The sequence below is a fragment of the Gallus gallus genome, chromosome 18 (genome assembly GCF_016699485.2).
Source record: "Gallus gallus isolate bGalGal1 chromosome 18, bGalGal1.mat.broiler.GRCg7b, whole genome shotgun sequence".
Lineage (NCBI taxonomy): Eukaryota > Metazoa > Chordata > Aves > Galliformes > Phasianidae > Gallus > Gallus gallus.
Window position 1 is genome coordinate 6754350 of NC_052549.1, and position 20592 is coordinate 6774941.

Below are 20592 nucleotides of genomic sequence, written 5' to 3' on the forward strand. Positions count from 1 at the left end.
GTTTGAATAGGATTTGTTGTGCTGAAGAGCTGATGTTTTCTCTTCTCTCCCAGGAGCCCCCGAGGCGCCAACCAATGTCTGTCTCATGGTAACAAGCAGTACATCACTCACTGTCACCTTCCAAGAACCTCTGAGTGTCAACTCAGCTGTGGTGACCAAGTATAAAGGTACTGGATTTAGATATCTTTCATTTGCCTTAACAATCTATAAACATTTGATGGCCAAGTGAAAAAGGTGTTTTCACTAGAAATGTCTGAATTTAATTATTTGCATAATAAATAGCTGTACAAGTTGAATTTTAAGATTCCTCAAAGACAAAGTTTTATTAAAAAACAAAACAAAACAAAAAAACAGAAACTTTCTTCTTTAGTGCTTTGAAGGAGTTTGCTTGACTTACTGTAGTTAAGACATCAGCTCAGTGACTGGGTTGACATGAGTCAGCTATGCAATGCAGACTAACTTTTGGTGCCTGTGGGCTTCTGAAACTGTGTGTATCCTTGTAAATGCCAAACCCACACCACAGTTCCTTAAAGGAATGCCTCTGGAAGCTGAAACTTCTGGCAGAGGTATACAGAGCCCAACTAATTAGGTATTCCAGGGCTGCCACATCATTCTTGGAAGAGCCATACATATGGAGTGGCACCAGTTAGTTGCAAAGTGGAATGAATAGGAAAATGCTTCCATGTGAATAGCTCTGTTGAGTAGAAAATAATTTCTATTCCATAGGAAATTCCAACTTAAAAGAAAAAAAAAGTTTTATCAAAGATTGAAAGAAAAATTTAAAATTTTCCTGTTTAAAGGAACTTGCTGGTCCTCTAAAATGATTGGAACAGTGAGTTCCTCAGTGTTTAATGGAGCAAACTGTAACCTCCATTTTTAAGTAGGAACCTGGGTCCCTCCACAGGTAAAGGGACTTAAAAGCACTGTCCTGAAGATCTGAGGCCTTCTTTGACTACTCCACGGAGGAGCTGAGAGTGGAGACCCTGAAAGTCCTCTTAGAGTGGGTTTTGATACATGTAGGAGGAACTAGCTGGCTCTGGGGCAGTACCTTTCATGTTTGCATGTATAGGTGTCGTAGTGATTGCTTCAACAGGAAATACGCAGAGAGCTGCAAGAGAGCAAGTGCCCAATAGTTCATGAAGTTCCTCTAAAGATGGGACATACCAGTGCACAGCCTTCAGTGGCATCACAAGGACCAAAAAGACTAAATGAGATTATTTTGGAAAAGGCATGTTTTCTTACCTCCCTACTTCTGATTTGAGATGCCAGTCACCATTGGCTATGCTCAGTACACTTTTTTTCATAGTGCAAGGAAAAAAACCAGAACTCCCAGACATCACTAAAACAATCAAAGTGATTCCATTCCTGATAGCCTCAGTAGAAGGGTAAATGACTGTATTACACCTAGTCAGCCTTGCAGTGCTGCAGGAAGTGTTATTTGCAAAAAACATCAAAGACCCTTAGGAGTCTAAATCGAATTTTCAACAATGGGTTGGGTTGCCAGGAAACTAAATTTCATTTAAGGGCTTCCTACTGCCTGATTTACTTGTGAAAGTGATACTTGAGCTCCTAAAAGACTTAATTCTCTTGAAAATATTAGCCTGCTCTTTGTAATATGCAGATTTTAAACAAACCTGAAACGTCCACATTCTCATTATAACAAATGTTGATATGTTCACAGTAAAGACAATTCCCAAATAGAGCTGATTTTTAAATCAGAATAATACTCCCAGTTTCTAAAGGCTGCAGTATTTTTTTCTTGCTAACTCAACTGTGTTGAGTATGGTTTGTACCTATCAGTTCTGTCCCCTTTCGGTAAGTACAGCATTAAGAGAAATTTGATCCAACTTGACCTAACTTTCTAATCAGACGAGGTAGCCTTGCTGTCATATTTTGAATTACTCTCATTGGTGATCGTTTTATTCTACATCAAGTTGACAGTTCTGGCAGAATGTTCTTTTTAAATCCTCTGTCCCACGAGAATTGAATATTTATGGTTAGATAAAAAGAAAGATCATTAATAGCTCCTTTTGGTGACTTTCGGGAATTAATTAAGCACTGCTTTTGGAATTGCTTATTACATTATGGGGTGAGATTCTTCGTGCTAGTTTTAGAGGCTGTAAAAAAGAAACAACAACCGTTCAAATGATCACTTGTAAGAATGATTAGAACCAGCTAGCAATTAGCCTGAAAGGGATCTTGATAACATTGTCTGAGCATCTTTTCAGTCAAAGTATTAATCTCCTATCCAGAAAACCATCTAAGTATTTTACTGATTCAGGGAAAAAAGTAAACTGTTAGGTTTTATTTCCATCAATACTTTACCATTTCTTTTTCTAATAAAAGATCAGGAGCATTTGTAGCAGTGTATAGGGAATGCCTGCTCATTTACAGAAGCTAATAATGTTTTTTATATGGATCTGAATTACAGAGGATAAAACTGACATCACTTTTGTTCAGTCTAGGTTTGTTCCCTAAAAAGACAGAGAAGCTGCCAATTCCTTTTCTTCTGTGTCATCCTTTCTTTCTTTTTTTTCTTTCTTTCTTTTTTTTTTTAACATATTTTTCCAAAGCTTTACTTACTCAAATGTCATTTAGAAACTAGGCTTGGAACATTATCTAACTGTCTGCTATTTTCCTGTGTATGATCTTTTCCCTTGTTAGCTGTATAACTTACAAATAATAATACAGGAGAATAATACTTTGCACTCACTCTCTAACCACTAAAACCATCTCACTTCATCAGGAGATTTAATTTTAACCACACACGGTGAATGACTATTGACTTTGCTGCCCCAGCTGAATGGCAGTTCAGCGACTGCATTCTGTTGAGCCATTGCTTTAAGGAGCCAGAGTATTCTCTACTTCCTCTCCTGGATTGTTGTTTAATGTTGCAGGCACCATCCTAATGGCTTCCTTCAGTTTCCCTCCAGAGAAGGCTACAACGTGGTGGTGGCTGATGTGAAATGATTCCTATGTATATTGTAACTTAGTAAAGTGTTTTGAGGCTGGAAGCAGACAGGCATGCCATAAATCAATAATAATAGTAATAATCTGCTCTGTGCTACAGAAAGATTCAAAGCCAGAGACACCTCACCCCAGCCAGTTTTAGGAAGGATGTGAAGCATCACCATAATTTGGGAAGAAAAACCCATACCCTTGGCTAATCATGCCCTAAAGCCAAACTTCACATCCCATCACGGAAGCACTTACGATCTACTTTAGTTTTACATCTCTGTAAATGCAATCAAAATATTCTGCACTATTATACAAAATAACACCACAGTTTGGAGCTAGAGTGAACCTTTTAATATGTTTTAGAGCTCCTCTCCAGTCCCCATCTTGTTGCAAAAAGTCCCCGCAACAGCAAAATCTACGTAGGCACTACTTGGCTCCTAGGAGCAGCGCAGGTGGAGCTGAGAAGTCAATGCTTGCTGGGACTTATAAGACCTGTTGTCTTTTGCTGATTAGCATTTCTAGGTGTCACAAATTCCACACAATGTATGTACATAGAGAAATCTGTTTGTTTAAAAGAACAAAGAATGTCAACAAGTAATTTTATTATACTCATTTTCTACGCATTTTGAGCCTGATCCTTACTGTGCTTTTGCAGTGAATAAGTACATGTTAACCCTGTCTTTTTGCATATCATTTTTTCATGAATTCTCCATCAGAAGTCAACACAGTTGTGCACTTATTCCCAAGTATAGAATAAGGAAGAAAAATGGACACAGTGCTGAACATCACCTCCTTGGAAGGACCACTATGCAATGGAAAATCTCCATTTGTATTTTATTTACAATTTTTCAACAAACATCTATATCCCTTTTTGGAGGAAAAAAAGAAGAAAAGAAAGAAAGAGCTTGTATAACTGAAGCTGAGCTAATTTATTTAAGAGATGGGAACTATTCATATTTGAAAAGAGATGAAGAGAGAAAATCTGATCCATGTTTGATGTAGCAAACAGAGCTGATCTTCTCCCTGGATGTAGCTGGGGACTTGGATGCCAAGTTATTTTCCAGATAGGGATGCTAAGCTGTGCCCACTTCAGCCTTTTGTTACCTTTTTATTTAGTTACTTTAACAGAATATGTAACAGAATATTACTTTAACTTTAGTCAGGATTGCTCAGCGGCCTTCTAGGATTTCTGTGGGATGGAAAGATCTTTTTTTTTCCTGTGTTAGTGTAGCTCTTTAAAAAAGCAGGAGGCCGGCAACTAGATCAGGAAAGAAGGAGTTATGTCTTACTTAAATTTTGACAAGAAATATCTCCCTCCCTCCTTTCCTCCGAGGCAATTTGTGGCTCATTTCAGATTTTTTTTTCCTGGAGCAATTCATGTAAATTTTCTTTAAATCACTGGTTCAGTCCTAGTTACATATGCAGTAGCCTCAGTATGTGGCTTTAAGATGGCCACATGAAGCGTGTTGGCTATATAAAGTACCTTTATCCAGGAGAGGCTGGTGCAATTTACTGTTCTCACTGGAAGTCTCAGCCAATGGATTCAATGAGCCACCTTTTGTTACGGGTCAGCATCTGAGCTCACGAGATGAAGCATTTTGCCAAGTTAGACACGTAGGATATATGTTGTATATTTAAAACAAAAATCAGTATTTGAGATTCTCTGATATCTCACTATGTCAGTGGAAGTCTTTCACTGCAAACTTCTGTGTGAAAAACCTCAAAGACTACAGAAAACTATCTGTGATTTTTGTGTGATTCCGTGTGTTTTACTTTTGAGAGTAACACCTTCACAACCAAACAATCGGATCAGTCTGTGTGGGCCTCTGTCCCTGTAAACACTTGCAAACACATATACATATGATTTATCTATCAGTACTTGAATTGCAATGTTATCAAGTTTGGTATTGTTCAATAGCAGGCTTCCTGCAGTGATCCATCCAGTACTGCCCTGTGGATTTGGCTCCAGACAGACTTGGCTGGTCTAATAGAGCTTATATGAAGATGGAAGTGCATATATACATACAAAATCTCCAACTTTTTTCCCTCTTTGGTGGCAATTGACCATTCACATAGCAGTATCAGAGCAGAAAGCAGCAAGCTTCTGCTTTATTTGATTTCTAGAAGAATCCTGATTATGGAAAGGAATACTTATAGAAGTGAATCTTAGGTATGAAAATGGTGCTTAACATTAACACCTATCGATCTTTGTACAGTAGATGTACATCACTGCTAGGTTCTGTTCCAGTTCAAAGTGGAATTAAGTAGTGTTCTGCATTTGATTTGATCTTGAAACCCTTTTCACTTATTATTCAAAGTTTCTTTGTATATTTTGAAACTCCTTGTTTCTTTCCCCAGAATGGTTCTTGCTCCATAAAATGGAAAGAGAGAATACTTTCCTTTGTAAGATATTTGAATTTATCCTGCTGAATAGGTGTGGTCTGATATTTTTTACAGTACTTCATTTATGGCATTTTATTAGGTCTCCTGGGCACTTTATTTGCACATTACATTTTGGTAGCTAACAGAACTGTGCAATTCAACTTCTATTTTTATGCCTTGCAAGTATAGAAATGTATAAATGTTAGAACAAACCTTTCTATTTCTAGCTCCCGTTAAGGTCTGTAGTATGTGTTGGGCTGGAAAAAAAAAAAAAGTTCTTTTATGTTAAGTTTGCTAGGCATTTAAAAGCACCTTTGAACATGAATTACATATTAAGCGATGATGTGTTTAACTGATGTAGTTGATCAGACACCAATTACTCAGTTTAAGCATTCTTTCTGATTTCTGTTTCATAAAGATTTTGAGCAAGAGCTCAAGGTGAAGGGCTATGAGAAAACCCAGGCTTATAGGCTCTGTTTTGTCCATCTTTGGTGTCCAAGAAAAAGGCTCATATCGTGATGCTGCTGACTTTTAGACGTTGCTTTATTTTTTATACTTGCTTTGATTTACTTGCATTAATAAGTAATTTTAACAATGATTTGCTCATGGCTATGTGTCTGAGCTTCTAGTTTATATGTTGGGCATAGAAGAGGTGAATTTCCTCTAGTGTGACAGGACTGGAACTCAAGGCCTTCAGTTTCTTTCTTGAAGGAGGTTCCCAAATCTTTTGATCCAGGGGTTTGGAAATAGTCCTTGCTAGGGACTTGATGGCATCCAACTACTACTAAGATAGATAATTAAAAATAACGTTTTCACAAGGTTGTGACTTTGTGCCTTTGCTCACTTTTTGTCTGAAATCTTCTCTGGTCCTTCATGGACTTTTCTGATTCATTTACAAGGATTGAAAACATAGTCATTTTGCCACTCCAACAAGAATTTGATACTACTCTAGTGATTAAATTGGACTCACAGAACTGATAAATATAAATTTGGATTCAGGTCTTTGGATCTGCTTCAAGCTCTTATCTTGTGTGCTGAATGTAAATTACAGGGTATATAGTTTTCACGCATGAGTGCTCAGTTAGTTCACACATGAACACACAATCTGTTTATGCCTGAGCACTCTATTATCTCACATCTGAGCACCCAATTAGTTCACACACGAGCGCTCACTTAGCTCCTGCCTGAGTACTGTGTTGGGCATGTATTGGCAGGTTACTGTAGCCACGGCCCACAGGTGTGGGATGATGCCTGGGTCCAGGAGGTTCTGGTCATAACTGGCCCAGATAGGTCCAAAACCAATGGAGAACCTCGTTGCTGAGAGTAACCCCCTGGTAGAAACAAGGGAAGCTGAGACTAGGAAAGGAGGGTAGGTGTTAAGTGTTTAACTGTTTATGTTTTCTCTCTTCTCAATCTGAATTGGTGATTAGATTAATTGGCAATAAATTAAGTAAAAACAAGACTGTTTTGCCAGTGACACCTGGCTTTAGTGCTAGGGAGAGGTGAATGATCTTTAAATTAATGTAGGGATTCATTTATAAAGAAATAAAAGCCATAAATATGAGTAATTAACATCTATTCAACAGTGTCTCTCTTTAAGAATATATTACAGGAGGACCAGAAGAAAAGCGGTGCAATCCCATTAAGCAGATTAATTGAATTAGGGTTTGTATATTTTCCTTTTTTGTTAACAGTGCTATGCGCTGTTCCAGTATGTCTTGTACATTTTGATAGATTACTTTTTTGTTTGCATTTGCCCAACCAGTCATTATTAATTAGATTTTAATGTATTATGGTTTGGGAGGAAGCTGAGCCTAAGCCATGCATGCTTCACACAAATGAGTTGTCCTTACTTTCATAAACCTCCCCACTGGCTTTGGTTACACAGATTACATGAGTGGAACGAATCCACTGGGAGTGGAAATTCATAAGATCAGAGCCAAGCCTGCTATACCTTCCTAGGACATGAAGCCTTTGCATAAGAACCCCATTTATTCTCCAGTCCCTTTTCACAGCTCTAGTATGTATTTTCTCTCACTTTCCTTTCCACAGCCAGAGTGGGCTATGTTGGTCATAGGAAGGCTGAGGCACAAATCTTGGTTGTTATCACAGTGCCAGATTGCATTGCAGCTTTCTAACCAATATTCTCCCTGCCTACATTCTAACCAAACAGAATTCTCCTTATTTCAGATGGTGTAATTGAATGTGCATAAATGGATGGCTTACACCCTTTGTGCAGAAAAGCAGATCCATGGGAACACAAACTGACTCCTCAGTGCCAAACTTTTTTTTCCCTAATGGGAGTACTATGAGTACCCTATGCAGTTGGTATAACTTGTCTTTCTGCTCTCATTGTTTGCAGAATTTCAAAACATGAGAGACATAAAGAAAGCCTGAACCCAAGACTGCAAAAATTGGGTTCTTTTTGAAATTAAAGCTGGAAAGGCTAGCTCAATGCAGCTAGGAGGAACTGACTAAACAGACAAAATGTGAAAAAAATCAAGAATATTGTTGTCTATCTGAGCTGGTAATGCTCAGATCAACGATAAAATGGTTCCTCCTGACTGCCTTGTTGGCTCAACTTGCTAAGACATTGTAAGTGTAAATTGTTATAATTATTTCATAAAGATCAGCAGGCAGCAAAAGATGGCGTGAAGGGATTTCTGGCATTAGGGCTCTCTTTCAGTTTTACATTTCAAAGGAAGCTGTTGAACAATGCAATTATTTGTTTGGAGGCCCTTGGGAACACAAGCTAGGATCACAGTGTCCTTCAGCCTGGGCCCTGGACACAGGGAGGAAGGGAAGGAGAAAGAATCCTTGCTGCGTTAAGAGTCTGGGTTAAAAGTCATAGTGACACAATGCTTTCTCCAAAGTCACAGCAAGTCAGTAGTAAATGCAAGAGTAAAAACCAGAATTCCAGCTCAGTACACTATTCAGTAGACGCTATCAATTTAACAGCCTAAGTCATGTCCCTGGGTCTAATTAATCTACCCAGCAATTCAGTGAATAATTTAAGTGCAAGCAAAATAAATGCCAAGAGAAGTGACAAATTCTACAGTGGCTTGAGCTATTTACTTTAGCAGGGAGAAGGTGTTTTCCTGAATGATTCCACAAAAGGGCTGGGAGGTGTTTTGCACCTTCACTTTTTCCCTTATCTGTCTGTCAGTCTTTCTGGTGAGCTGTTTAAGGTATACTCAGTATAACAGGAATATACTGAATAGAAAAGAAACAGGTGAAAACAAACTTGCTTCTTTATTTTAAAGTCTATGAATTGAGTATTAAAAAGAAGAAAAAAAAAGCGCGCACACAACTTGGCCACAAGTAGGTTACATAACTTAAGCCAGTCTAAAATTATGTGCCAGCAATTTACATGAGTTTTATGTAACTGTTTATACTGCTGTTTATTTAAAAATTACTACTTATCTTGGCGACCGCAGCAACACATCGTGCATTCGCTAGCTCTGGAATACAGGGCACCTTCATTAAAACACATAGTCACCAATATATTAAACACACAAAAAAGCCCTGCTCTGACATAACGTGAAGTGTCAGATGGAAAGCCGCAACAGCGAAGACATTCAGCGTTCACGACAAAGCAGGCCTGTGGGGTGTTCAGAACGGGACTGGAACATGCTCCATCCTTAATTCACCCAACAGCTTTCAGGTCCTTTACAGCACAGTTGGTACAGTCTACAAGACCAGCTCTTGTTCCTGGGCTCTTATAAAGGACCCTCTTCATCTTCAGCTTTTTATACTTGCGTATTTTTATATTGAACTTTTAAAGTGCTGAGCGTAGCCAGCCTTTTGTTCTTCCTTAAAGTACCAAGTGCTTCAGCTACACAGATAGTTGTTATTTTTTGTTTACTATCAGAACAGCCTCTTCCAGCACTTTCTGTCTTGGAAAGTAGGCAAGGCTTTATCAGTGTTTCCATGCTGGGTCGCTCATGCACAAAGTTGCATAGTTTTTAGATCCTGGTCCATCACTAGTAGTAGCTCTGCATTATTCTGCATAACCAGAAAATGCAAGGAACAGCAGCCTATATCGTGGTATCATGAGTCAGAGGATGATGTGCTGTCAAAAATCACAACGCTTCAGATGTGTCCAAAGAACTGGTTTATGTCTGGATACTCTCTGGTCCCTGGAACAGTTAAAAATTTGAGAAACTCCAGGGGAATTTAAAGCTGCTTATTTCACCCTTGGCTTTTGTTTTGTGCTAAAGCACAACCTTAGCACTGCCCCTCATGCTGAGAAACACACTGTCCTGCTTAGGATTTCAGTGAAGACAGGATTTGCTGGCAGAATCCATCTTGACTGACATTGTCTTGATTTACACAACCCTACATAGAGAAAAATGGCATCTGAAGTGACTGCACGTCTGTTAGTAACATGTTCAACGATTCAGGAAGGGTTTCTCTCATTTATCCTTCTGGAGAATAGAGAACGTCTTAGTCTGCAGCATGTACACAATGTCCTCAATGATTTAATAGAGCAGTGTTATAAACCCTGAAAAATCACGGTTTATAATGGAAACTCTGACAGGCCATCAAGTTTAATGGCACTTATAAGCACTGCTATAATTAAATCGTCAACAAAAACCTACAACATGGTACAGTAACAGTCTCTACATTTTCATACTAATGTACAGAGATAGCTCCCATTAAGGCTGGCAGTAATTAGATGTTTAAAACCCAAGGAGAGTTAGAAAAATATACACTATAAAGTTCAGGTACAGTAGACAAAACCAATATCCTTTTCATTTCAGCAAATACAAAAACGTTGCTGAACATGCTATGTATTCACAAGCAGCAGTCAAAGGAAGGGACTGGCTTGGAGGAGAAAGGAAAAATTTGTGGAATCTAGGAAAAACTTGTTGGCAGTTCAGTGTTGTATATGCTGAGCAAAAATATCTGTTCTTTTAATGTGAAAATGCCAGTATGACACAGTGTGAAGATAAAACATCTGCATGCTGAAATTGAAGTACCTACACTTTCTGATCATCTTTAAACTGTTGAATCCAACTCTGATAAATATGCAAATGAACTATCTATAAGCTGTTTTTTTTAATCTTAAGGGAAAATATTTTGGTAGATTTTCTGCTTAGATGTAAATCCAGAAAATTGGTGGGATTTTCACCTTTTATTGTGTAGAAGTGAATTTCACTGTTTTTGGTAAGTTTTCCTGAAAGTTTGAGTCTGGAGATAGAAGTTACTAAAGCTCAGAGGTACGACTCTGGGATGAACCTTAAGTCTAACCACGGTACTTGTCATTACTAGCATATAATTCAAAAGGTGGTTTTCTTATCTACAGCCACCCATTTCCCTTTTGCACATATCCTTTTTCTAAAATCATGCGGTAGTTTTTCATGGTCAGCATCCATTTTTATTTTTTTGCATTAATTTTTGCAAGGAATAAGGAAAAATACAACAAGATTGCTGAGTTCATACCCCTTCGGTAGGAATATGAGCAGTTGGTACAAAGTGATGGGAACGCTTTGGTGAAGGTACCCTTTGTGAGTGAGGCTGTAGGACAGGTTGGGAGGGATGTGCCAGCCCAGCACCACTTAATTCACTTCAAAAATGGATAAAATGTAATAGGTCCTCGTGGAGCTCTGTAGTTTCAATGACCACAGCAGAACCAGGCTCGGACAAGGGAGCCAGAGCCCACTGAAATCATTAAAGAGACTCTTGTGAGTGCTGGATCTGGTCCAAGGAGGATATTTCTATGCAGAGTTGCCAGGACTAAGTGATTGGAGTCTTGTGGTCCTGTGGAGCCCAAAGGACTCTCTTCCTGTGCCTACATATGCAGACACAATTGCAAAACAGTGCTTTTTGTTGTTTTGGATGTATAAACTGCCTAATGGAATTAGCAGGTCCAAATCTTTTACCTACTCTTTTCCACTGCTTCCCTTTCTTTATAAGGAAATTGTTTAACTGAGAGCAAATGTTGATTGAATGTAATTTGTATTGCTGGGTACTTTTAAGCATTCTTTCCTGAAAAGCTTTTGAGCAATATTTTGCTTTTCTCTCTCATACATAGAGTTATAATTTAATTACTGTGTAAAGTTTTCCTAAACATTATTGCTAAACATGACTTTTAGTATTCACGTGGAATGGTAAACTGCAAGGAGAAAAGTTAACCTGTGAAGTACTTTTATTCCTTTTGCTGGACTGTTATCTGATTCAGTTTGCTTCTGCTGTTTGTTTCCCAGTGGAATGGAGTTGTTCAGAAGACTTTGCTCCTTTGGTTGGTGAAATAATTATGGATAATCTTCAGTCTTTGAGATGCACCATCACAGGTCTCAGAACAGTAAGTGCCAAATGAGTCGTTTAGATCTTGATGCCCCCTGCTGCCCCAGTGATAAAAAGACACTGATAATTTGCATCCTTGGCTGTTGGTAGCAACTGCAGAGTGCCTTTCTTCTAACAAGTTCCAGTCATTAAGCATAATATGTCTGGTATCCATGATCAGAAATTCACAAAGGAACAGACAGACAGCATGAACTGTTTTATAAGTTGGCATGCTTAGGATGGAGCCAAAAAGACTGGAATGAAAGCCGCTGTTTTCTGGATCACGGGGTAATCTTAGTGCAGATCAAAGGCTCGTGAAAGTTCTAGTCCTGACTCTGATGACAGATAACTAAAATAACTGCTCTTTCTCTTCTACTTATTTCAGGAACACATAGTTAATGGCAGTCATTTTCATTTTTGTTTTATTTTCATATACATGTTTTACATTGCTAAGAACTGGGTCAGCAATTGAGAAAATTGATAAATGTTCACATGTATTCTTAAGCAGAATAGCTTTGACCATGTGTCTGAACACCTTCTTCCTACTGGCTGTTCTGCACTGTTTGTGCAAGCAAATTTGGATTCACAAAGAGCCACGGTATGCATTTCCTCTGTTCTTAATTTTCCAGCAGCAAAACAAAGTAACTGGTCTTAAGTTAAAATCAAGCAAGCTTGCACAGCCCATTTCTTAGGCACACATTAAGAGCAGTGATTAGGGTGTGTTTGTCCATAATCTCTAAAGTATGTAACATCGGTAAACCAAAAGTTAAACTTTCAGAAGCACTTTCCATTGGCCTACATTTACTCATTGAAATGCTTGCAAAAGGTCTGGCTGATTTCAGTGACGGCCAAGCAGAACTTCTTCAGTTACTGTGCTCATAGCAAGACTAATACTACAGCAGAAATGGGACTTCTTTATTCTTAAAGTCTGATTCTAAGAGCATTGCTTTGGTAGGAGAGATCACAATTTGTCAGTCATAATTGATGGTTTCTGTTGACCCTCTGTAAATCATCTGCCCTGTAATCATTGTGCAATTTTTCAGTAGTTCACGGTGCATCAGTTGACATCCCTGAAAGCTGCTTAAGAGATTTTCAAAGAAAGCAGTTTTGAAAGGGCTACTCTCCAGTTATTACAGCCATGATTTCAAGTGAAGTGCAAGTTTTGATTCCAGCTGTTGCCTTTTGCAGGGCCAGAGATACTATATTCATGTTTCAGCATACAATATGAGAGGATGGGGACCTCCACGAAGATCTACTCCAGCATATGCTTCTCCTTCAAGTAGGTCAAGCTTGTTTGCACTGCCAGTTTGATTATTCATGTTGCTTTTTCAGAATTTCTCTCTCTTCAAAGAAGAGAAGAAGACAAATATGCTAGAGTTCATGATTAGAGTTCTTGTCATTTAGGAGGGAAATAAATAAAACTCAACTTCTTCTCCCCAACAAAAAAAAAGATATATCATATCATATTTGTGTATTTATTTTTCTTCTCTTTTGATCTTCATTTCTTTTAATAGGGTTCTGCTATATGGAACTTCATTTTTCAGCACATGAATGGATCAAAACTTAAATTTGAACTGCTAGAACAAAAATACTTACACATATCATACGTAATTTTGTATTTTTGCTGTGGTTTTATAGATTCCATTCAGTGAACCATTCTCATAGTTTTCAGTTCTGAAGTTCGTGGAGTTACGGGATGCATGCAGTATGTATAATACTGCAGTATGTCACAGATGTTGGTTGGATCTAGCTCACAAGCACTAAAATGTTCCAGACATGTCCAAAAGCCTTTCTTCTGTTTCAGACTTATGACAGGTTTTCTCAGGCTCAGTGCAAATTTTCATTTGTGGTTATTAATCTGCTGTAGTCACGTTCTATTGTTAGTCACTTTTCCAGACTTAGTATTCATTGCTGAACTGGCTCAGTATATTACAGCTTCCCTTGTATTGATTAGTGCAGTAAAGTGGGACTTTTGTTTTATTGCAGCACTTGTTTTTATTAGGCTAATGTAACAATTTAATAACCTTGAATGCTAATGTGAGAAAATTAAGCAATGGTGCTAATAGTGTGTGGAATAATCAAAGCTGTTGCAGTATCACTATCCTATTTTGCTACACTTTTCTCTTGTTTACCATAGAATAAAGCCAAGGTCTAGTCTAGGCTAAAGAAATATTCTGTTTGCAAACAAAAATGTGCTACAATAATGGCAGAAAATTCTACTCTTGGCTATGCAGATAACTCACTACTGTCGAGTTGCATTGAATAATTTAGTGACATGCAATTACCGTGATTGTACTCAGGGGTAAGTATACAGGATTTGGCCCCACAAAACCAGAACTTATGTAAGCTGAGAAACAAGACTCTTCTGCAGTAGCTGGCAGTTATTCAGCTAAATATCCCCTAAGAATAGGGCACTCCTGGCAACACTGGTTGTATCTCAAGCAGTAGCTGTGTGTGATACAAACGTTTGCTTTGAGTGCATTGCATTGTCTTCCCTGTCTATTTCTAGTCCGTTGTTATTAACCTTCTGACAATACATGACAGCTCCAAAGCTTTGGGCTGTGAGGAAGGTTTTGCTTCAGATTTCAGTGGATGTAGCTATGTATGTATGTTTTCTTTGCTGGTGAACATGGAAGCATTAGACAGGCTCAGCTCACTGCATATAGATAGCCAGCAACAGTGTGGTATTTCCATCAAGTACCCTTAGTGACACATGCTCAAGCTTTCCAGCAAGTGAGATGCTCACAGCCTAAGTATAAAATCTTTTTGTTAAGTAGTATTAATATCAGAATTTTAGCTTGACAGACAAGATACTGGTGCAGTTACCGAGGGCAGAACTTTGTCTGTGCAGATACATTCACCATTAGTTTTGAAAGCTAGCAGACTTGTGCTTGGCAAGAAGGCAGCAACCTGAAATTACAGCAGTGTTATATTAAGGAACATGGCCCTAAGGTAAAAATTCAGTGTGAATACATTAAGTACAAAGTTGTTTGTGATGGCAGATAGAATATGCTAGGTAAATGAAAGCTCCAGGGCTAATCTGGATCCAGTCCAATCCCAGAGCATCAAAAGTCAGTGATGTCCTCAGAGAATCATCCTTGCAGCATGAGTGAGTGCTTGCCACTGTCCTGTTTCCCTCTTGCAAATAGTAACTGCCTGGAAAGCTGTGGCTGGCGTTCTGCAGCTGCTCTGTAAACTGTACCACAGTGGATGGTAACATTTCTAGGCTTATTGACTGACATGTGATTCACAGACATCAGCTGGTCTGATTTCCATGTCATTTTGAAGACAGTCAGCAGACTGGAGGGTCTAAAAGTTTGGGAACCACCTAGACAAAGAAACCACGAGGTTGTTCTAAACCTTACTGGTCTGATGACCCAGAGCATTTTGTTATTGCTGAATTCCATTTGGTTCCTCTTGGCTGCCAAAGGAGATCTGAGAACTGACCTCAACATGAGTTATAAATGCAGTTGGCTCTTGATCTCTGCAAAAGCATACATCGTGCAAGATAGCCACCCTGCAGCTGTTACAACTGCCCACAGGCTATCAGGATAGCAATTGTTTACTCTTCCCACTCTTCATGGGGCTTACCACCACCCTAGCTGCTATACTAAATTGTAGCAAACATATACTTTTATCCTTGGCATAGTGAGTCCTTTGGAAGGAATGCTTAACTGAACTTGCACTAGAAAGTAGAACTGTATATTCAGTGAGCGAGCAAACTGCTTGCTGGTGGCCGTGAATAAGTATGTGGAGGCTGTGCCTGCAAGATGGAAGCGTGTCTCCCTTGGAGGCAGACCTCTTAATAACCTGATCCACCATTACTTTCTTTCAGGAAACTGTGGTGTAATAATTTTTTATTACAGCAATGTGAGAAAGAGTCAAATCTGGAATCAAATAGCTCCACTCTGACAGCTTCATCCTCTTGTTTGTGAAAGGGTTATCTGCTTTTTAAAATCAAGACTGAGCTTTTAGCTAATGGCAAATAAGTGTGAAAACAAAGTTCAGAGGATGTGGGACAGAAATCACAGCTTCTTGCCTCATGAGTGCAGTGCTGAGCAGACTGATGATGCCCGGGCAGGGATTGCCAGCCTTCCTTCAGGCCTCAGTGCTGGGAGGTTTTCAGAGGTGCTTTTACTCAGAGTTTCTGAGGCTACAGAGAAACCTCTGGTTCTTGGAAGACATTCATTCTCTTCTGTGTGATCAGTTTCCTACATAACTGTAGGAAAGTCATTTAGCCTCATGGTGCCTTAATAAAACAGGGGAGGAGCAGGGCTGTGATCTTACTGAGATACAGAGGGTCAGTGTGGAACAGAATGAGCGCAGCGCTGATGCTACAGCAACAGGAGCCATTTATGTACCGAGGAGAAAAAGCCATTGTCTAGTCAGTCACTACAGGAGCTTCTGGGAGCTGCTTATGAGCTCTTTGTTAATCATCATTATGATTAATTATGCAGCTGGCACAAAGCAAAGGAAGCTCATTGTACAAGTAACAACAACAGACTCGAAACCACTGCCATTTTTCCTGCATGCCCTGATGTAAGCCTCCGCTACAGCCAAGAAATATCAGAGGCAAGAAAATATTTTAAAACCTTCTCCTACTACTTTGTGTTTCATTTCTGTTTATTTCCTTTGTTCAATAGACTGGAAAGACTGCAGTGGAAGAGAGCCTCGACACAGGGGACATACTGAAGCCCTGGAACGTCTCCTTCAGCAGGTTCGAGCAGCTCATCAGCATTATAATTGCAGAGGTAAGGATAAATATCTATGTGGTAGGGCACCAGCTGAAGCCTCTGTGGCGCCTGTAATTTTAGCAGTTTTCTAACTAGGTCATACCTTCTCATTCATCAGGAAAAGAAAGATATTAATATTGGCCCATCTGGAATCACTTTAGCTTACTATCTTGCTCTTAACCCTTGAAATTAGTTGGATGGAAACATCTGAAAGCTAGAATGTACACAAGCACAGACACACCCTTTCTCCCTCTGTACCCTATGCAGTTATTGATGTGCTTTTTCCTACAAGTAAGTTTTACGCAGGATTCTGCTAAAATGCTTCAAGAATCTCTCTTTTATTTTTTTTAATATAAAGAAATACTTTAGAGAGTTAACAACTGTTTTGGATCAAAAAAGGGACTTGGCTGCCTCCAAATGAAAGACACTAAGTACTCTACTGGATATGATGCCAATCTATAATGAAAAATAGTTGCACAATGCAGTGGGAAGATAAGATTGCTACATTTTCAAATAGAATGGATCAAAACTGGGAGAGAGTTCGAATCTCAGCCAGCTCTTTGCTCTTCATTCATGAGAAACAGACTGTGCCTTTAATAGCTCAAGAGTCAAGGCAACAGCTTGGCATTCTTTTTAAAGAATATATAAAAACTCCTGCTCTATACGGGTTGTTGAAAAGTGCTATTTATTTTCTTAAAATAAACTTCTAACTGGAATAATGCTTCATTGCAAAGGAACTTATTTTAAACTGAAAAGTCGAACTACCATGAAGTTTTCATTTTTCATCACTTAGTATGACTGTTATTTCAAACTGCATCAACTGATTTAAAATCACAGAAATACTTAGGGCTCAAATCATCTGGATAAAATGGAAAGATGCAACCTTTGTTCTTTATGTGCAAATACATCACAATCGTGGTGATCCACAGTCTGCCACAAGCCATTGTAACCATAGCAACTAAAACTATTCAGCTATGTTGCTTGGAAAGGAAAAGGAGATATTGCAAGAAAATGTTGTTTCCCTAATTAAAATTCATGCAAACATTATCACTTGCAGGTGGCCATGGTAGTAAAAATACAAACGATGTATTCCATCTCTTACATAGCTTTGCATGATTCAAGAAGTCGTTATCCATGGTGCAGTTTTGCTCTTCCGAAGTTGGCGCATTTCTCAGGTCTTTCAGGCCACCTTCCTAGTCAACAGGGAATAAGTGATGGAACATCTGAGAATATTCTTAGGGTCAGTTGTTTTACTGACATACCAGCCCAGAAAAGAAGCACTTATAAACATGCAGAAAATCCCTTCTTTTAAGAATTTGACACCAGTACCTGGTTCTCATAAAATTCCACCGCTTCAGAAATTAACTCCAGTCTCAAAGCAAAGCACAGACAACTCTGTTACTGATTTCTAAGCTCCTTATGCTTAAATAATAAATAACAACAATATAGGGAATCTGTTCAGCTCAGAACATTTTCTTGTGTGTCAGAAAGAGGATGTGGGAACTTACATATGGCAGTACTACGCTGTGGGATCAGCAAGAGCAACACCCTTGATCCAATTAAATCAGAATCTCAGAACTGCTTGTAATGTTATCATTACACAGAACTGTATTTTGGATAAATCAGGTTTATAACATAAGAGAAGTCTTTGGAACTTACATTAAATGTATGACTTATGTCAATGCCTTGTATTTCAAGAATTTGATTTAAAAAAAATCAAGACAAAGTAATTGCAGAAAAATTAGGAATTATGACATTAATTTGGCTGTTATTTGTCAATCTCAGTGAAATCTGAGAAGTTTGATCAAGGATCTGGGATAAGCTATTTGTAATGACTGAAAAGCCCCGGTAAACTTTTCCACTTGGTGCACATAAGACAGCAGCCTGCTTCAACTGTCATGGACAGAAATCAGAATGGACGTGCTTTCATACATAAGCTGAGGACCTGGCCTGACATGTAACCAGTCTTTACCATGTTTCTCTTTGCCACATTCCTTTCATTGGAAGTGCACATTATAGCTTCTGTTTTCCTCATTTGTTTTAGAGGTGTCAGTAAATAGCTTGAAACTTTCAGAAGAATACCAGTGAATCTGCTTGCAGCCACTTATTCACAGTGAATTAAAGTGAGGTGAAGACGGAGACAGGTTCAAACCTGAAGCCTTGTCCCCTTGGCTTTCCTCGAAGTGATCCCTCTGCGGGACTGCCCAGGTGTGCTGCTCAGGGTGGCTGAAGGAGAGCAGAGGAGGAGTGCAAAGGAGGTGAAAAAAGTAGAAATCAATCTAAAATGGCTGAGATTATTTGCCTGATATGAGTAAAAGCCTCAGAATATAAAGGAGATACAAGAACGAGGTCCTATGCTTGTGATCTGTGAGGGTTAAATTGCCCAGATTCCACACATCTCTTGCTCACGTCTGTTCATTCAGGCTTTGCACCAAAGCCTGCATTTTGCCCCATGCTTTGTATTTCAGGGCCTGAAGAAAACAAGCTTACAAAAATACCAGGAAAAATACATTGGAACGTACAGTGAGTTTAAGAGCTTTTGGAATTAGATCAGCTGTTGCTTTTGAACCTGCTCTGTGATATGTTGAAATCTCTTAGGGAATTACTTAGGAAGCTTTGCTTTCATATGTTTAATCTTCTGGAAAATCCCGATGATTACAAACAACAGTCATCCATTTGTCTTCATAATACCGTGCTACAGACTATCATAACCCAATTACTACAATTGTGTGTTCTGGCAACACTTCAAATGTATTTTTTAAGTATTTTTTTTCCTGAAGATCGTTCTTCCTAAGCAGTTCTGAGTGGATTAGGCAATTGTGTGATGCTTCATTAAGAAAGGAACTCAACTCTTCAGTAAAATGCTTACTAGATATTTTCTTTCTGAAATTCGGTTGAAATGTATTTTGCTGGAGATTGACTGAAATAAAAATGTTCTAATCATAATTCGACTCACAATCTGGGATCACATTTTCGTTGCGTTTGACAAAGAGAATGATCTCCTATTCCACGGGGCATTTTAAAAGTTTAGATTTTATTTCAGTGAGGATACACAAAATCAGGCTGGGAAACCTGTCCATGGGCTGACAGATCCGGGTAGGAAATTTAAGAAGTTACAATCTCAGCTGCTGAGCCTGACTTTGTACTCCAAAATACCCCACCGGGTAACACAACTGACATGACTATAGCTTCTTCATGAGATACAGCTTTTTCTTTTGAGCGACATCCCTTCCTGAGCTGAGGTAATATGGAGTCTGTGATGGCATTAAGCTACTGAAATATCTGCTGGCTATGTGTGCCTTTAGCTTCTGCATGGTATTCTGCCTCTGTGCATGTTATTCCTGTGTCAGCTGATTGCACTGCTGAAATTATGGCAATTGAAAGTGAGTGTAATTTTCTTCTGGAAGTTTCCAGTTATTTGATGTATTTTCATCCATTGTTAGTAAAAACTCTAAACCCCATTTTATGTTCTCTGCTAGGATTTCAATGGGATTTAGCTCCTCTTCTACTAATTTGCTTCATTATTCAGTGTTACCATTAGTGATATTTAGTTGTTCCACAGTCCGTCTGATCTATGGGGCTAAGATTTCTCCTTAGATAATTTTGCACTGAGGTAATCCCATTTACTTCACATCTGCCCCACTTGAGGAGAGGCACCCGCTTGTCTAGTGATAGGACAAAGAATTCCAGATGATCTTCCTCCTCAGAGAAATGGCATGGCATAACAGACATTCCTCTAGAGCAGAAACCCCAGATGCATGCTAGCAGTGGGAGCATGCAACTTTCTTATTTCTCACAACCAGCTTACGTTGCTTTCAAGCATCTGTCATATTTAAGTGAAGTGCAAAGACACACATATATATCCTACCTAAGAAGAGAAAAACTGCTAATGTGGTAAATAGAGTTAATTGCTCATAAACAGCTCAGTCCAAGTATGAATGCTTGTCATCTAAATCCGTTTGCTGGAAATTGTCTGATCTTGGCCAATGTACGTTTGCTCCTGAGCTACCAAAAGAGCTCATAGCTCTATTCTATTGTTCCTTAGTATCCACTTATTCTGTTGTTACTGGCGCTGTTGTATAAGGGTTACTCTGTTATTTATTAGTTAATTAAATAACAGATTGTTAAAGTTCCATTTCCTGTAGGTCCAAAGTATCCTCTAATCTCAGTTCCATGTTTTTTGGCTTCTATACATACTATAATGTAAAACAAAAGCAAACAGCAACATTGG

At 38.8% G+C, this 20592-nt stretch overlaps 1 protein-coding gene across 13 annotated transcripts in view; it reads left to right on the forward strand.

The window, feature by feature from the left end:
• ANKFN1 (ankyrin repeat and fibronectin type III domain containing 1) overlaps positions 1–20592 on the forward strand; it is a 113490-nt gene that overhangs the window by 68707 nt on the left and 24191 nt on the right. For all 13 annotated transcript variants that reach the window (XM_040649721.2, XM_040649724.2, XM_040649718.2 and 10 more), the window contains 4 exons: positions 54–167; positions 11550–11647; positions 12817–12907; positions 16272–16379. In XM_040649721.2, the coding sequence (XP_040505655.1) occupies positions 54–167; positions 11550–11647; positions 12817–12907; positions 16272–16379 (411 nt within the window). The remainder of the gene's footprint in view (positions 1–53; positions 168–11549; positions 11648–12816; positions 12908–16271; positions 16380–20592) is intronic.